At 34.3% G+C, this 14,051-nt stretch overlaps 1 protein-coding gene across 1 annotated transcript; it reads right to left on the bottom strand.

Annotated features, from left to right (window-relative positions):
• Positions 1-7,205: 7,205 nt before the first annotated feature.
• On the bottom strand, positions 7,206-9,075 carry LOC121747422 (protein SHORT INTERNODES-like). Its single transcript, XM_042141456.1, has 2 exons — positions 8,513-9,075; positions 7,206-7,809 (listed from the first exon to the last, which is right to left on the bottom strand). The coding sequence occupies exons 1-2, from the start codon at positions 8,796-8,798 to the stop codon at positions 7,472-7,474; spliced, it is 624 nt and encodes a 207-aa protein (XP_041997390.1). The 5' UTR covers positions 8,799-9,075; the 3' UTR covers positions 7,206-7,471.
• Positions 9,076-14,051: the final 4,976 nt, after the last annotated feature.

Genomic DNA, 14,051 nt, shown 5'->3' with positions numbered 1-14,051 from the left:
TCCGACAGCCACATTGCGCTCGCCAAAGCCCGAACTCGGGTTGGTCTTCGCCAGAATCGCACCAACAGCCGTTTCTGCATGCGAAAAACCAGACTTGCTGGGATCTGCCCTCCCAAACGTCCGGTCGTCGTGTTGGAAAGATTCGCGCTCCCCCGTTGCCAGAACATCCGCCACAGCTGACTCCCCCAAACCTGTTGTGCCAGCAGCCCCAAAACCGGATCCAGCGCCCCACGTTCCCAAGCTCTCGTACCCCCATACGCCCGCAGCTCGTGCTCGACCAGAAGCCACCGCTTTGGTCAGATCGTCAGCTACAGCAGCCAAGTACAACATCGACTATTGAGCTTCCGCCCTACGCCGCATCGAGCCCTTGCCAGCCCTTGCTATCGATGTCCGTGAAAGCTCCATTATGCGCCTCTTCTCGTCAACCGCAAGCGGGTGTCTCAAGCTCAAGGAAAAAGGAGTGGAAAATTGATTCGCACGATGGTGAAGAGAAGATGGACGAGATGTTGATAGTACTTAGTAATGTGTGGAATCAGAAAGAGATAAGGAAGGAGAATGACTCTATTACCAAAAGAGAAGATGAGGTCAACAACACCTTTCTGAGGCTGATCGAGAAAGAGATGACACCTGAAGCTCTTGATTCTAGTTTGGAGTCGAAAGAAAAGGATTTACGTATGCATCCTGAAAAGCAGAGCAAAATCGCGATGATGGACAAGGCTGCTTTTGAGATACAAAAGTACAACCTTGAAGAGGAAAGGGAAGAGAAGATAATGTTATTTGAGGATGAGATTAGAGTCAAGAATGTAAAATTGGTTACGAAGAAGACCGCAATCAGCAACACAAAGAAAATATTGAAAAAGAGAGGGTAGTCTTGTGCGTTTGATCCAGGAGGAGTTGCCTCGCCGAAGCTTCTGATTTCAACTCTCATTTTTGCTTCGTGGTTCCCATCTTGAGGACAAGGTGGATTTTAACCGTGGGGGAGTTGATACGAACCTCTATTATTATTATTATTATTATTATTTAGTTTAGATATTATAAGGATTTAGCATATCTTTTTCTATATCTTTGTTTTCTTGTTCATTAAGTCAGTAGCATTATAAATAGGATCGAGTGTTATCTTTTTTATTCAGTCAATCAATATATGAAATTATCATTCTTTTGGCTCAATTGAGTAGCAAACAAGAAACATCTCCTAACGTTGCCGACGAGGCTGATCTCGCGCTCAACCGCCCCTTTTTGCCGTCCAAGTCACGACCCAACGTTGGGCACTCGACAACGACGACATCTCGTTTCTTGATTTTGTGTGGAAATCGACGTTAAGGATTTAGGTCCTTAACACATGCTTTGATCCCAACAAGAAGAGGTTAGATATAAATCATCTACAGGGAAAGTTCTATAAAAATCAACCAAATATTCTATATGATCTAATGTAGAATGCAACATATCATAGAGTTCCATCTAGTAGACACATCTAAATTAAAAGTTGTGTACCTTATTTTCTTCGAATGACAATACTTCTTCCACGTCTTGCCAATATGATGCTTCCAGTGGATCAAGGATACAGCTGTTGTAATAGGTTGAATATGTCTTTGTCATAAAGACAAAACATCTTGTACACATAAATTTAAAATATGACATATACATCTTTGGTGAAAATACTTACCACTTATCACCGGGGAGCAAGCCGCAATTAATTCGGGTATACTTGCAGTGTTAGCGGTTGCGTTATCAAAACCAACCGAAAATATTTTGTTGCATAAATCATAATCATTCAAAACTTGAATAATTAAAGATGCAATTGCTTGTGCGGTGTGTGGTGAAGGAAATTGTATAAAACCAATTAAACGTTTATTTAAAGTCCAACTATTATCTATAAAATGACATGAAATTCCCATGTAAGAATTTCTATGGTAAGAATTTGTCCACACATCAGAGCAAATATTAATTTTGTGTCCCAAGGTAGATAAAAATTTTCCTACTTCTCTTTTTTTTTTATCAAAAAACTACCGGTTGTTAGATCATTGAGCAGTTGAGGGGGGAATTCTTTTTGTAGTAACATTAAATGCAGTTTGCATAGTAACTTCATATTTTTTGTCATTAAAAAAATTAAACGGCAAATGCTTCATTGCCGCCCATCTTACCATAGCATCGGTAACATTTTTGGGATCATATTTAAATAGAGGCGTACCTGTTTGAGACGATGAGCCGGCAGGGAAGTTTATTTGGCTTTGAGACTTAGTATGCCCATATTCCACGGGATGTTTTACCTTCAAATGGCGATGGAGAGTACCATATCCCCCACCGGGTCCAAATGGATAAACTTTCTCGCAATAGTTACAATATGCTTTGAACTCATTTGTCTCTATGGTAGTGGTCGGATCATTAGGATTTGAAATTACCACCGGGACCTTCTTGTAATGTTTGGTGAAAATATCGGATTTCAACTTTGGAGGCATCTTCTTTTTTTGTCGTCCTGAAGGAGGAGGAGCATCGGCCTCCTCATCATTTTCGCCAACTTGGCCGACGCTAGAAGGGGGGAATTGATGCGATCCATCATCGCCTTCGCCCGATGATAGATTCACATCGTATTCGAAATGCGAAGCCGAATGTGAATGCCCCCCTTCTTGGTCGGCGAGGGCAAGTAACAAGGCCGCATTTCGATCTTCTCCCTCCTATGAAAATTATACAATTAAGTAAAAATACTAACAAAAAAATAAAACACATAGACACGTAGATGTTAAAAAATGAAATTATGAATGTAATAAAAATGAATTTAAAAAAACAAAAACACATTAGAACTTACTTGCGCTCGAAGAGCGGCTCGCCTTCCCACCTCATCCGTAACTTGTGCTCTAGTAGGGGCACGTCGACGACGAGTATCACTTTGATCTTGGGTAATTCCCTTGCCTCATTAACCACCACAACGAGATGAAGACATGATATTTATGAAAATTGAAAGTGGAGAATAGAGAGTAGTGTAATTGTGTGAATATGATAACGTAAACAACGTGAGTAAATTATGAGCGCAAATAACGTAAACAACTTGAGCAATTAGAGAGAATGGGGATAGAGAATAGAGAAATTGAGATTGAGAAGAGAAACACTTGTTAACACAAGAATAGGGTGAGTAGAAATGAAGAGGAAGGGGGTATTTATAGGGGAAAAATGTGATTAAATTAAATAAAAAAAATTTTCAAAAATTCAAATTTTTTAAAAACCGGCCGAACCGCCAGTTTACCGCCGGAACCGGCGGTTTTTTGGACGGAACCGCCGGTTTCGTCAACGGCTTCTGGCGAAAACCAGCGGTTCTGCTGACGGTTTCTGAAAAGCCTAGTGTGTAGGTCGGAAATAGGCCCGAAAAGCTACCGGAACCGCCGAACCGCCAGTTCGGAACCGGCGGTTCCGACGAAACCGGTGGTTCAAAACTGCCGGTTACGGTTTGCGCATAATTGGAACCTGAACCGGACCGGGGGAACCAGCGGTTCCGGGCACGGTTCGAACCTCGCCGACGGTTCCTGTTCCGGTTCGGAACCGCCGGTGACGGTTACGGGCCGGCTCGGAAGGTTCGGTTCGGTTTGGGGACGTCTAAGTAGACCCCACATTCCACCAAAAAATTATACTCACATTTTATTATAAAACTAATATATATAAGTGAGACTCATAATCCACTAACTTATACAACCCACTTTTCTTTACATTTCTTAAAATCCGTGCTCACACTAAATGTGACACTTAATGTGGGACGGAAGTAGTATAAATTTAAAGGCCGAACCATGTTAGAGTAAAATCTGAGACTTTTAATTTCAGACATTACTATTCTACTGTTAGGCTTACTCACAAAAGTTGGGGTGGATTTTGTATTTGTTGGGTGCTCTCGTTTCAATTGAAGATGGATTTTCCTTTAAGTATTTGTTGGGTGCTCTCGTTTCAATTGAAGATGGATTTTCCTTTAATAAGGGGTCAGATATGAGAATAAGAATCGCTATGTTCTCACAAAAAGTTTTGGATTTTGACTTTTTTGGGATATGAATAGGAAAATATGCATATGAACAAGCCCTATTGACGATTTGGTTGAAGCAGGGGGACTCTTAAGATTTTTAATGAATTTATCAAAAATTAGTTAACACCTTATTGAAAAATCTGAATATTTTTAAAAATTTTGAATTATTATTAAATTAAAGTTCCAGTAGTAGTTGTATGCACGTCTGTGCAATTCTTTTTTAATTTGAAATTTTAAATTAGAATGCCATGGAATTAATTTGATGATTTTATTGATTTTATATATGTCTCCTTTTAATATCTCTATCCCAAATCCAACCCTAGCTAGAGTATATATGATCTACACTGTAGTTCTTATTTCTCCAAATTAATATCGTTATGACTAAAATTTTGTGTCCTGTCACACAGCTCATAAATTAACGTGACAAAATCTAAACAAAGTAAATATTTCACAGTTTATCGAGCAACTCGTAAATAAAGTGTTTTAGATAAGAATATTGTACAATAATTAAATGCAGTAGTCTCATAACCACAAATTTCTACGGCGTATATAACTTTTTATCCTTGTCAAAATTAATGGGAGAATGATTTGAAGGGACAATTGTTATGATGAAAATCTGAACAAAATTTGATAAATCTGTGGTACTGTTACTCCTCACTATCAGTCATTTTCTGGAGCAGTAACCAACTTATGATTGCAAAATTATATATATAAAATAAATAATACATATATGCACACATACAAACACACAAAATTGACATTATGTATATTTAATTAGATTTAGTAGAGATTGTAGGCTTAATATGTGATAATAAGATTTGCCATTTCCATATCGTCTAATAACCCTGAAAATCTGTCTCCCAATTGAAATGTGACATGATTTATCCATCTCTCTCATAGATACACCAAGAGCGTCAGTTCTTCTCCATCTCATTTTTAGGGTACACATAACACATTCAAATGACATAATTTAGGTCTGATTTTTATATGACAGAAGTAGTTATGAAAATCATCATTGGTTAGTACAGTTTTGAGCTAGAAACTGAAGATATATTTTTTTAAATCATGTGGTTTATGAAATAACCAACTACGTACTAATAATTGGATTTTTTGCTAAAAATGTAAATTCTACTCTAAAATTAATTATATGTTCCATGGAATGCTATCAATTGTAAACTCTAAATATTGTACAAACTCTAAATATTGTACAAACTCCAAACTATGATCTGAAATGTTAGAAAATATCAACAGATGATAAAATGATAGCAACAAAAAATGTGTCAACGGTTGATGTTGTGTTGAAATTGTATTGAAATTGTGTTGACATCAAAATCTTAAAAGTTTACACTGTATTGACGTTGTGTTGAAAATATATGAGTTTGCATTTTATCAATACTATGTTCCATTATGTAAAAAAATGAGCCTACTATGTTCCATTATGTAAAAAAACGAGCCTTAACTCTAATTATTAAATAAAAACCCAAACAGTTTAAAGTACTCCATGAAAGAACAATGCACAAATTGTATGCCAAAGGGACAAAATTTCATCACTATATGTGCCAACATATTTAAACACAATTTATAGGTACGTGCAGAATCCTATAACCCTAAGCAAGGAAAAACAATCAACCTACGAATGAATAATTGATCAGAACCAACAAACTATTCTTCACTGTGCAAAGTCAATATTAAACCATAGATAAGCATTTAATGATTGGACGTTATTGCAGCATTAACTTTCATTATATAATTGTAAAGTACTACTAACTTTCATAGTGTCTGTGAGCACCGTTATAATCTTCGTTAGTTTTCTTTTCTTGTAATTTATAAATTACAGCTAGGACTGCCAACTTTATAAATTACCACGTATTACAACTAGATTGTATATGGTGTATTGAAAATTATATTCTCATGAATCCGTACAAGAAGGGTACATATTCTTATAAGCTTTCTCTCAATGATTATCCCCTCAGTTAGATCCAAAGACCAGGATTGAATTAAATAGGCCAAACTAAAGTCGAATTATAGAATAATCCTCTTTAGAAAAAGATGTCCCCTTAAGTTTTTACCAATTTATTCATGTACATGTTAAAGTTCTACTACTATACAAAAAAGAAGACATCATTAATTTAATTTAGCATAAAGCTTGATTGATTGCCATCCCCTCCCCATGTCAAGTTACTTTACAAAGAACATATTTAAATTCTTGGATCCCTTTCCTTTTAAAGTTATTGTTAGTATTTGATGCACCTTCCATAAAAGGAGATTTTTTAAATGATCAAAACCGGAAAGTCGTATAAGAAATTTAAATATAGTAGGGTGTGAGATAGAATGCACTAGAACAACTAAAGTACAATTATAATTTACTAGGGTAATTCTTTTCTTGATTCTTTGAGTTGAATAGAATCAATGCACGATGACATCTTAATCAATTGTATAGTTGAGGAGGTTTCTAATTTAATTTTCTTCTGAATTAGTACTAAGTATATATTCTATATATGTGAAATTTAGTTGAGAGGGAATCATTCTTTTACTTTGGCTAGTGTGAATGTCTCTTTAGCATATAAAGAGTTAACTTACATAAATAAGTATTTTATTATAATCATACTAATTGCTTTCTGCTTAAGGTCGCCATCATCAAAAAATTTATAAGATGCCCACCAATTAATCTTTTCGCCGCTTAGAAATTCAAAAGGCATGTTAGGGACAAGAATCTTTATGTTCAATGTCTTCAACATGACACATGCGCCTAGAATGTTTCAAAATTAATAGTAGTATAAAAATTATTATTAGGTGTGACAAATAAGATCATGTTTTCATATACTCCTATAACATTTAATGAGAAAAATATGAATATTTTCATGTCAAGATTATTCATAAATCTTATGAACATTAAGAGCACTCCCTCAAGGCATCATGTACACATGTAACTATATAAATATTGCCCTAATATGTGTATATTACCCTTAAAAATCAGAAATTATATAGCATGGTGATTATGGGCAAAGGGATTAAGCCGGAAAACAAAAGTATATATAGTCAATTAGCTATCCATATATAAACACAAGAAGACATGTTTGGTCCATGGAAAACACACAACAACAACAACAACAAACACAGCCTTCACACATATAAATAACAGAACAACACTTCATCAAAAACAGAAAAAAATTACTGATAATACATCTAGGTAGGCAGACACCAACTAAGAGATTAATTTCCTTATATTTGTCTTAACATAAATATATTTAAAGTGGTAAGGGATATGCATGAACCAGCAAAAAGGGGATATATACAAATTCCCCTTTCCTCGATCAATTTCTTAAAAATAAAATCAAATAAATCTTTATAGAAATAAGAAGCGAAACAATTATTTTTAACTTCCCATCATCATCCTAATCACCACCACCACCTCTTCATAGCTAAAAATATCCCAATTTTTTCAAGATTTTGGAATGAGGCATATGCCTTTTAGAAGAACTGTGAACTAGTAGAGGTAAATGGGCAGAAAGAGCTAGGATATTGAGAGGGGGTTGTACCAGTAGCTGCAGCACTGGTACTGTTGAGAAAATGAGGCTGTTGCAAGAACCCAATTGCAGCTGAAGAGCTCCCTCCGGTGACATAGTTTCCGGTTCCCTCCTGTTCCGGAGGCCCTTGATCATACAATAGACCGGTGAATAGATGCCCGGCAATGTTGACCGTCGTCTGATACGCGTATTCGTCTACCACATTGTCCATCGAGCTCACCCGAACGCATCGGAATATCGCCGGAAAGCAAACCTCCCCTGGAAAATCCCCTTCTTCTAACCCTAATTTACCAAAAAATTAAAAATTCCAAAAAAAATTAAATAAAATGTTACAATCAAGTAATGATGCAGCCAGGTTATAAACTAGCTAGCTATGTAGGTAGGAGCTAGTTTTAACACATTATATATCATGTAAAATTACATACATGGATTGATCATATAACTCTACATAGTGTTTAGCCTCTTGGAAAGGTTAAAAAAAGGGAGTTTTGATGATTAAGTAGAGTAGTCACAAGAAACTATTTATGATCGTCAAAAAAAATTTATTAACTATCTAGGTACAATAGGTGAAAAGGTGGAATGAAAAGAAAAGAGGGGAGATTGAAGAAATTCAAGAAATAAAAATGATGTAAATCAAAAAATCAAAAAATAAAATAAAATTACAGTGTGTTCTAGCATAGCCTGTGCGGGTGGGGCTAGGGTTTGTGGGTTTTACTACAGTGTGACGCTACACACAGCAAGATTTTCGGATGGACTTGTTTTTTATCAACATTAGTGTGTATGAAAACAGGTATTGTGATGCAAAATGTTCAAAAACCGAAATCATCACTTTTTTCACTTAATTTCTAGTCTGCTCTCCACGGATCTGGCAAATCTTGTGCACTGTGTCTCAAGTGGAAAAAAAACACACAAACTCTCTCTCTCTCCTCTCTCTCTCTCTCTATATATATGAGGGAGTGGGGCTTGTAAATTGTAATTAACATACCTAAAGCAGCTTGATTTTCGCGGTATCTTTTAGGGTTTTGGCCGTGGTCAACGGAGGCGGAAATCTGGTGGTGCTGCTGCATCACATTGTGGCGGGGGCGGCGCTGGGCCACCGGCACCCACGTGCTCTTCACGTGGGTGGGGCACTGGAGGCCGCGGCTCTTGCAGCAGGTTCGACACCGCGAATGCTCGCAGTCTTTTTTGGCTTGATTCCCGCAGTCTTGGCACCTGCTGCTTGAAGACGAAGACGAGCTATTTATCACGCCTATTTCTTCCCTTCTCATCATGAAAAAGCAAAGCAAAGTTTGAGAGATAGAGAGAGAGGGAAAAAGGAAGAGAGAAGATAAATAAGAAAATAATAATGCCCTTTTTTTTTCTTAGTCTGTAGCTCCTGATCACCACAAAAAAAAAAGGGGAGAAAAATGAAAATGAAAAGGGTTTCTTGCTTTCCTGAGACAAGAAATAATCGCAGAAAAAATAGGGCTTCTTTTCAGGTTGGAGTTTGAGATACAACTTTATATTTAGCTTTATGTTCTTCTTCTTCTACTCTTCTTGGTGAGTTGAGTTCACTGCTTAAGTGTACCATGTTTTTTTTTGGGGGGGGGGGGGGGTGGCTTTGAAGATTTTTTATTTTTTTTTAAATCATTTTTTTGAAATATTTTTGCTCTATCTGAAGCAAGTTTTGGAAATAGTATTGGGATTTATTTTTATGCAAGGATCTCGTTAAATTCTGTCTACGGAAACGACTGGTACAGAGATTAATGAGATTCCGACGTTTTACTACTAAGCAGCAAACAGTGACTCCAAATTAGAAAGAAAGTGGACAACTGTGCATACATAAAAGAAGAAAGAAAGGCTTCTTACCGCACAGAAAAAAATAGCTAGCGTTAATAATAAGAAAGTCCTGCGCATAGATATCACATGATGTAACGTTGAGCCTTTTCATTATTATTAATTAGGGTTAACTGCGTATAGTAATTTTATTTCTACTATTTACTACAAATATGATCACTTGTTCTATTGGTAAAAGATTTGTGCACATCAACATGTACTATGCACATCTATCCAAGTATCCAATTAAGTTAGCTAGGGTTCATCAATTTCCAAGTATACTTTATTAATACCTAGTTATGGGTTATTAATTGAATAAAAATATGCTTTAATTATTATGGACGTAATTGAGTGTGAAATAGGGATCTAAATTAAGAAAATAAGCACTAAAAGGTATTGTGGCTACTATAAAAGTGCCAATATTGTTGCAACTTTTTTCATATGTATGGCTAGTTCGTGTTAACTTTTTTGACAACCACGCGAATTATAATATCGAAATTAAAACTATGTTGTGAACTATACAGATTGACATGGCATATTTATTTTATGGAGTATAAGATTTAAAAACTATTGTAAATCGAAATTAAGTAGTATGTTATTGTATCTAATTAACATTTAGTTATTCGATATATATAAAAATAAATTAAACGATCTTGAAGTATTACTAGAAACTGTGAGATGAATACATGTCATGATATTATCTTGTTTAAAAAAAATATTAAATGAACAATATGGATTAAAGTTAGGTGGATTTAAGCTAACGCGGCCACATAAAAGTACAATATGTTTTATTAGCCAAGTCAATTTTAATTCTAGGGGTGGTAAAATTTAATAACTTACTACTGCCTAACATATTTTCTTTATTGGATTGTTTATTTTAAATGACACATTTTTTAAAACTTCGCTCTCTCTACTCTATTAAAATTCTCACGCCGAATTAGAAATGCTCCGTTTAGATTGGGACGGAGGAAGTGATTGATTTAAAACTATTGTTGTAACTTGTATGTACCTATTAAATACGTATCTCCATATTGACACGCTATCATATTTTGGATATGCCCTATTTACGAGTACATGAATAAATATGCAATCATGGCCCCTTACGTATATATGTACGTGCATATTTGTTTCAATTATTTCTTTAATTTAATGATTTTAAAGTTTTTTGGTAATTTATTGTGTGCCTAAAATCCATAGTGGTAGGAATTAAAGTTGGAGGTTGGAACCATCAAAAGAGGGTACATATTCATGAAAAGGGATATTTCTATTTTAATCATCTTTGATGTTATGAGTTGAGGTAGTACAACACTTATGAACGTGATTGATATCTCTTTTCAAATATCCCAACGTCGTGTATGAATGAAGTACGGAAAATAAAATGAAAATTGAAAAAAAAATAGTATTATGCATATATAAGTGAAAATATAAGTTAGAGATAATTGATTCCTAATTTGTGCAAGTATTATAAAACACTTCTTTTGATTTTAAAGATGAATTTTCACCAAAACTTTTTCTGATAAATCGATAGCTATCAATTAATTTTATAACAATAAGCTAAACGAATTTCAAGCGAATTAATACAGAAAATGTATTAAAAATGGTGTTTTGGTAAATGTTGGAGAAATATCTAAAATATCAAGAGAGAAAAGTCAGTGTTTAATTAACGATATCAACAATACGTTCATAAAAACCTATTAAATCCATTGGAGCAAACAGAATAAAAAAGAAAATTTTAATTTTGACAAAATGGAAATGTATTAGGTGCGGCCGGAAAACATTAATTTTCAATGAATACCTTTTTAGAATATTTTTTTAATAAATGTATACATATTACATAGGTGTGTCAATAGACAAAATATCCTTTAACTATTCTTGAATTTCTCGAAATTAAAAACCCTAAGAAAATAAATAAATTTTGGGTCCCTAATACAGTAACAAACAATATCTCAGAAAATATACAGTAGCAAACAATAAATGTATACAATCGACTGTGCCCGCACGACAAACAATGAAGAAAAGAAAAGGGATTTTGGCTTTATATTAGATCATATATCATCTACCATCATTTACTAATATAAAGCGGTTAGAGTGATTACTTGATAGATAGATATATAAGTAATTTCTGAAATTTTCATTTATTCGAATGCTATAGTTTGTTTTGGTACAATAATTACGAGGAGAGATACTATAAAAGTCTACGGGCAACAAAAGAGTTGCAATGGAAAAAAATCCTCTAAATTCCACGTTGCATAATAATGCAATTTTTATCGTTAATCAAATCTTCAAACGTGCACGTGAAATAAAGTCAATAATATATGAAGTGGGTTAAGCTTCGTATATATTACTAACAATTATACATCTAATTTCTTCTAAAAAACGACTACATCAAACATAGAAATTTCTTCTAAAGAACAACAAAGAAATTTCAGAATAGAACTTATAGTCGCTCAAATGTATTATATGGATTAAAATAAAACAAAAAATTATATAAAGGTGAAGACGACTCAAACCTAGTATTCGTACTGCCAACCTTGTCCCGATGACGAAGGTAATTAGGAACTGCGAGCTAAGCATGTCGAGTTGTCTCATACGTATGCAGGTTACTTCTCAATCGTCAGACCAACGTCTTGTGGCACGCCACCATCCACGAGCACATTCCATGTAGCAAACACATATATCATGGTGGAAATGGGGCGACCATTAAAGATGGTCTTATGTAGCGTGGGGAATGGGCTCTATCGTGTGATCGGGTTTCAACAGCGAGATGTGAAGTATGTCGTGCTCATGGATATGATAAACATCCGGTAAACAGAGGTATAAGCAACACCTCAATGCGCTTCAATATTTTAAATGGACGTATAAATGACGACCTAATTTTAGCCCATAAGGGTTTCATCACATAAGGTTGGTGATGATGATATAATTTAAGAAGAAGCATGGCATATTTAAGTGTTTATTGTGTAATTATGTTGATGAAATACTTCACACTCATGGTCTTTCATCTCAAACTCAGTAAACAAGTTCATTCTTAGTCTTTTCATTTCTTCTATGGCGTTCTATATAATAATCATATCATCAATATAAATGACCAAACATTCATCTCTTTGGATGCATGGTGTGATGTGAATTGCTTTGTTGGAATTTTTATCCCCTCATTTCTTCAAATCGATATATCTCTTTTGGTTTGTAGTATCGATATCTCACGTGTTGAATCATAATTCAACATCAGGCAAATTTACGATACACAGATCAAATTTATTTCACTCGTGTTTGGGTGCACGGATAAAAATGGAACAACCAAAAGTTTGAGTTTGAAGAGTGAGGGATAAGAGTATTTTTTGTAAATTTGGTAAGTATTTGCAGTGTAGTTTGAAGTTCAAGAATATTGGTATGAAGCCGATTTAAAAGGTGAAGGGTCTTGGGCTAAAAGTGTTTTGGACTCGTGACTCTATGGATAAAACTCAAGTTATTTTATAAAGGGTATATAATTTCTTACACCATTTTATTATGTGGTATATGAGTAAGTGATTTGGTGTAATAATTCACGGATTCATTGACAAACTCATTGTCGGGTTAAAGGATCCAGATGAATTTTTAAAATTGAGTTTGAATCATGAAATTGAAAATGATATATTTGTCAAAAACAATACACATTTGAGACCAAATCTTCTGTATTTGCGTTTGACTTGACTTTTTTATGGTTGGATATGAGTTGGAATTGACAAAAAATTGTTTGTTATATAATCTAGTAAGTATCGATAATATTGCTTCAAAAAAAATCAAAGAAAGAGACAATTGTTCTTAGCTATGAGACGGAAGATCGATTAAGTAAATTTTTCATATGAATTAAATTCAAGCAATTTGAAGAGAATTCGTTTATGTACGTAAAAAATGATTCAATTTATTCCTTAAAAATATTACTACCATTAAAATCAAAATTTTAAAATTTACATCGACCGACTTGATTGAGTAGTATACAACATTGGCAATACCAAAAATATATAAATGCTGGAGAAAATAAATAAAGCTAAACTATATCTAAAATGACAAGACTTGTTTCACAGATCGATGTTGAAATAAATTATTTGAAACAATTCCGAAAAACAGTAGAAGATTGAGAGAGATAAGGCAAACAAAAGTGTGATGATTGGAGGTGGTTGTTGGTAGTGTAAACACGTCCAACTATTTGCTTTCAAATCAATAACTTTAGACACAGTAGAAACCGAATAATTTTTAATAAAATATCTATATATTAGAAACATATTTGTATAATTATGGGAAAAATAAACGACGAACGGAAATTTCCTAATTTATGTTGCATTTTCAAATTAACTTTTAGTCAGAGTCTGACTCATTTTTAACGTCATTCATTTCCAATGGTGAATGAATGACCTACTTCAACTTGTCTTTCCGCCCAAAATACTCGCAGTGATTCTTTCTCTAATGTATGCTTGGCTCTTTACAAGAGAGACAATATATAAATTAAAATATATTAAATATTTTAAATTTTACTACTATTCAAAATTAAGAAAAGATACAACGTCTCTTAGCATATTGTAATTTTGTAGCACAATTATTTGTATCATCGTGTCATTCACCCCATATTTGGGAACCGACTAATTTAATTAAAAATAAAGGTTTGAGGGTTAGGTCATCCACTACGCTATCTCTATACCGTCCCTTAACTACTATTTGACCACTACTTGAGG

This window comes from Salvia splendens, chromosome 9 (assembly GCF_004379255.2).
Source record: "Salvia splendens isolate huo1 chromosome 9, SspV2, whole genome shotgun sequence".
Lineage (NCBI taxonomy): Eukaryota > Viridiplantae > Streptophyta > Magnoliopsida > Lamiales > Lamiaceae > Salvia > Salvia splendens.
The sequence above is the reverse complement of the archived record's forward strand: the minus strand, read 5'-3'. Positions and strand labels throughout refer to the sequence as shown.

Excerpts from the sequence above, each read along its gene's own strand:
- LOC121747422 (XM_042141456.1), bottom strand. The coding sequence starts at position 8,798 with ATGATGAGAAGGGAAGAAATAGGCGTGATAAATAGCTCGTCTTCGTCT. Across the intron at positions 7,810-8,512 it reads CGAAAATCAAGCTGCTTTAG|GGTTAGAAGAAGGGGATTTT; the intron begins GTATGTTAATTA and ends TTGGTAAATTAG.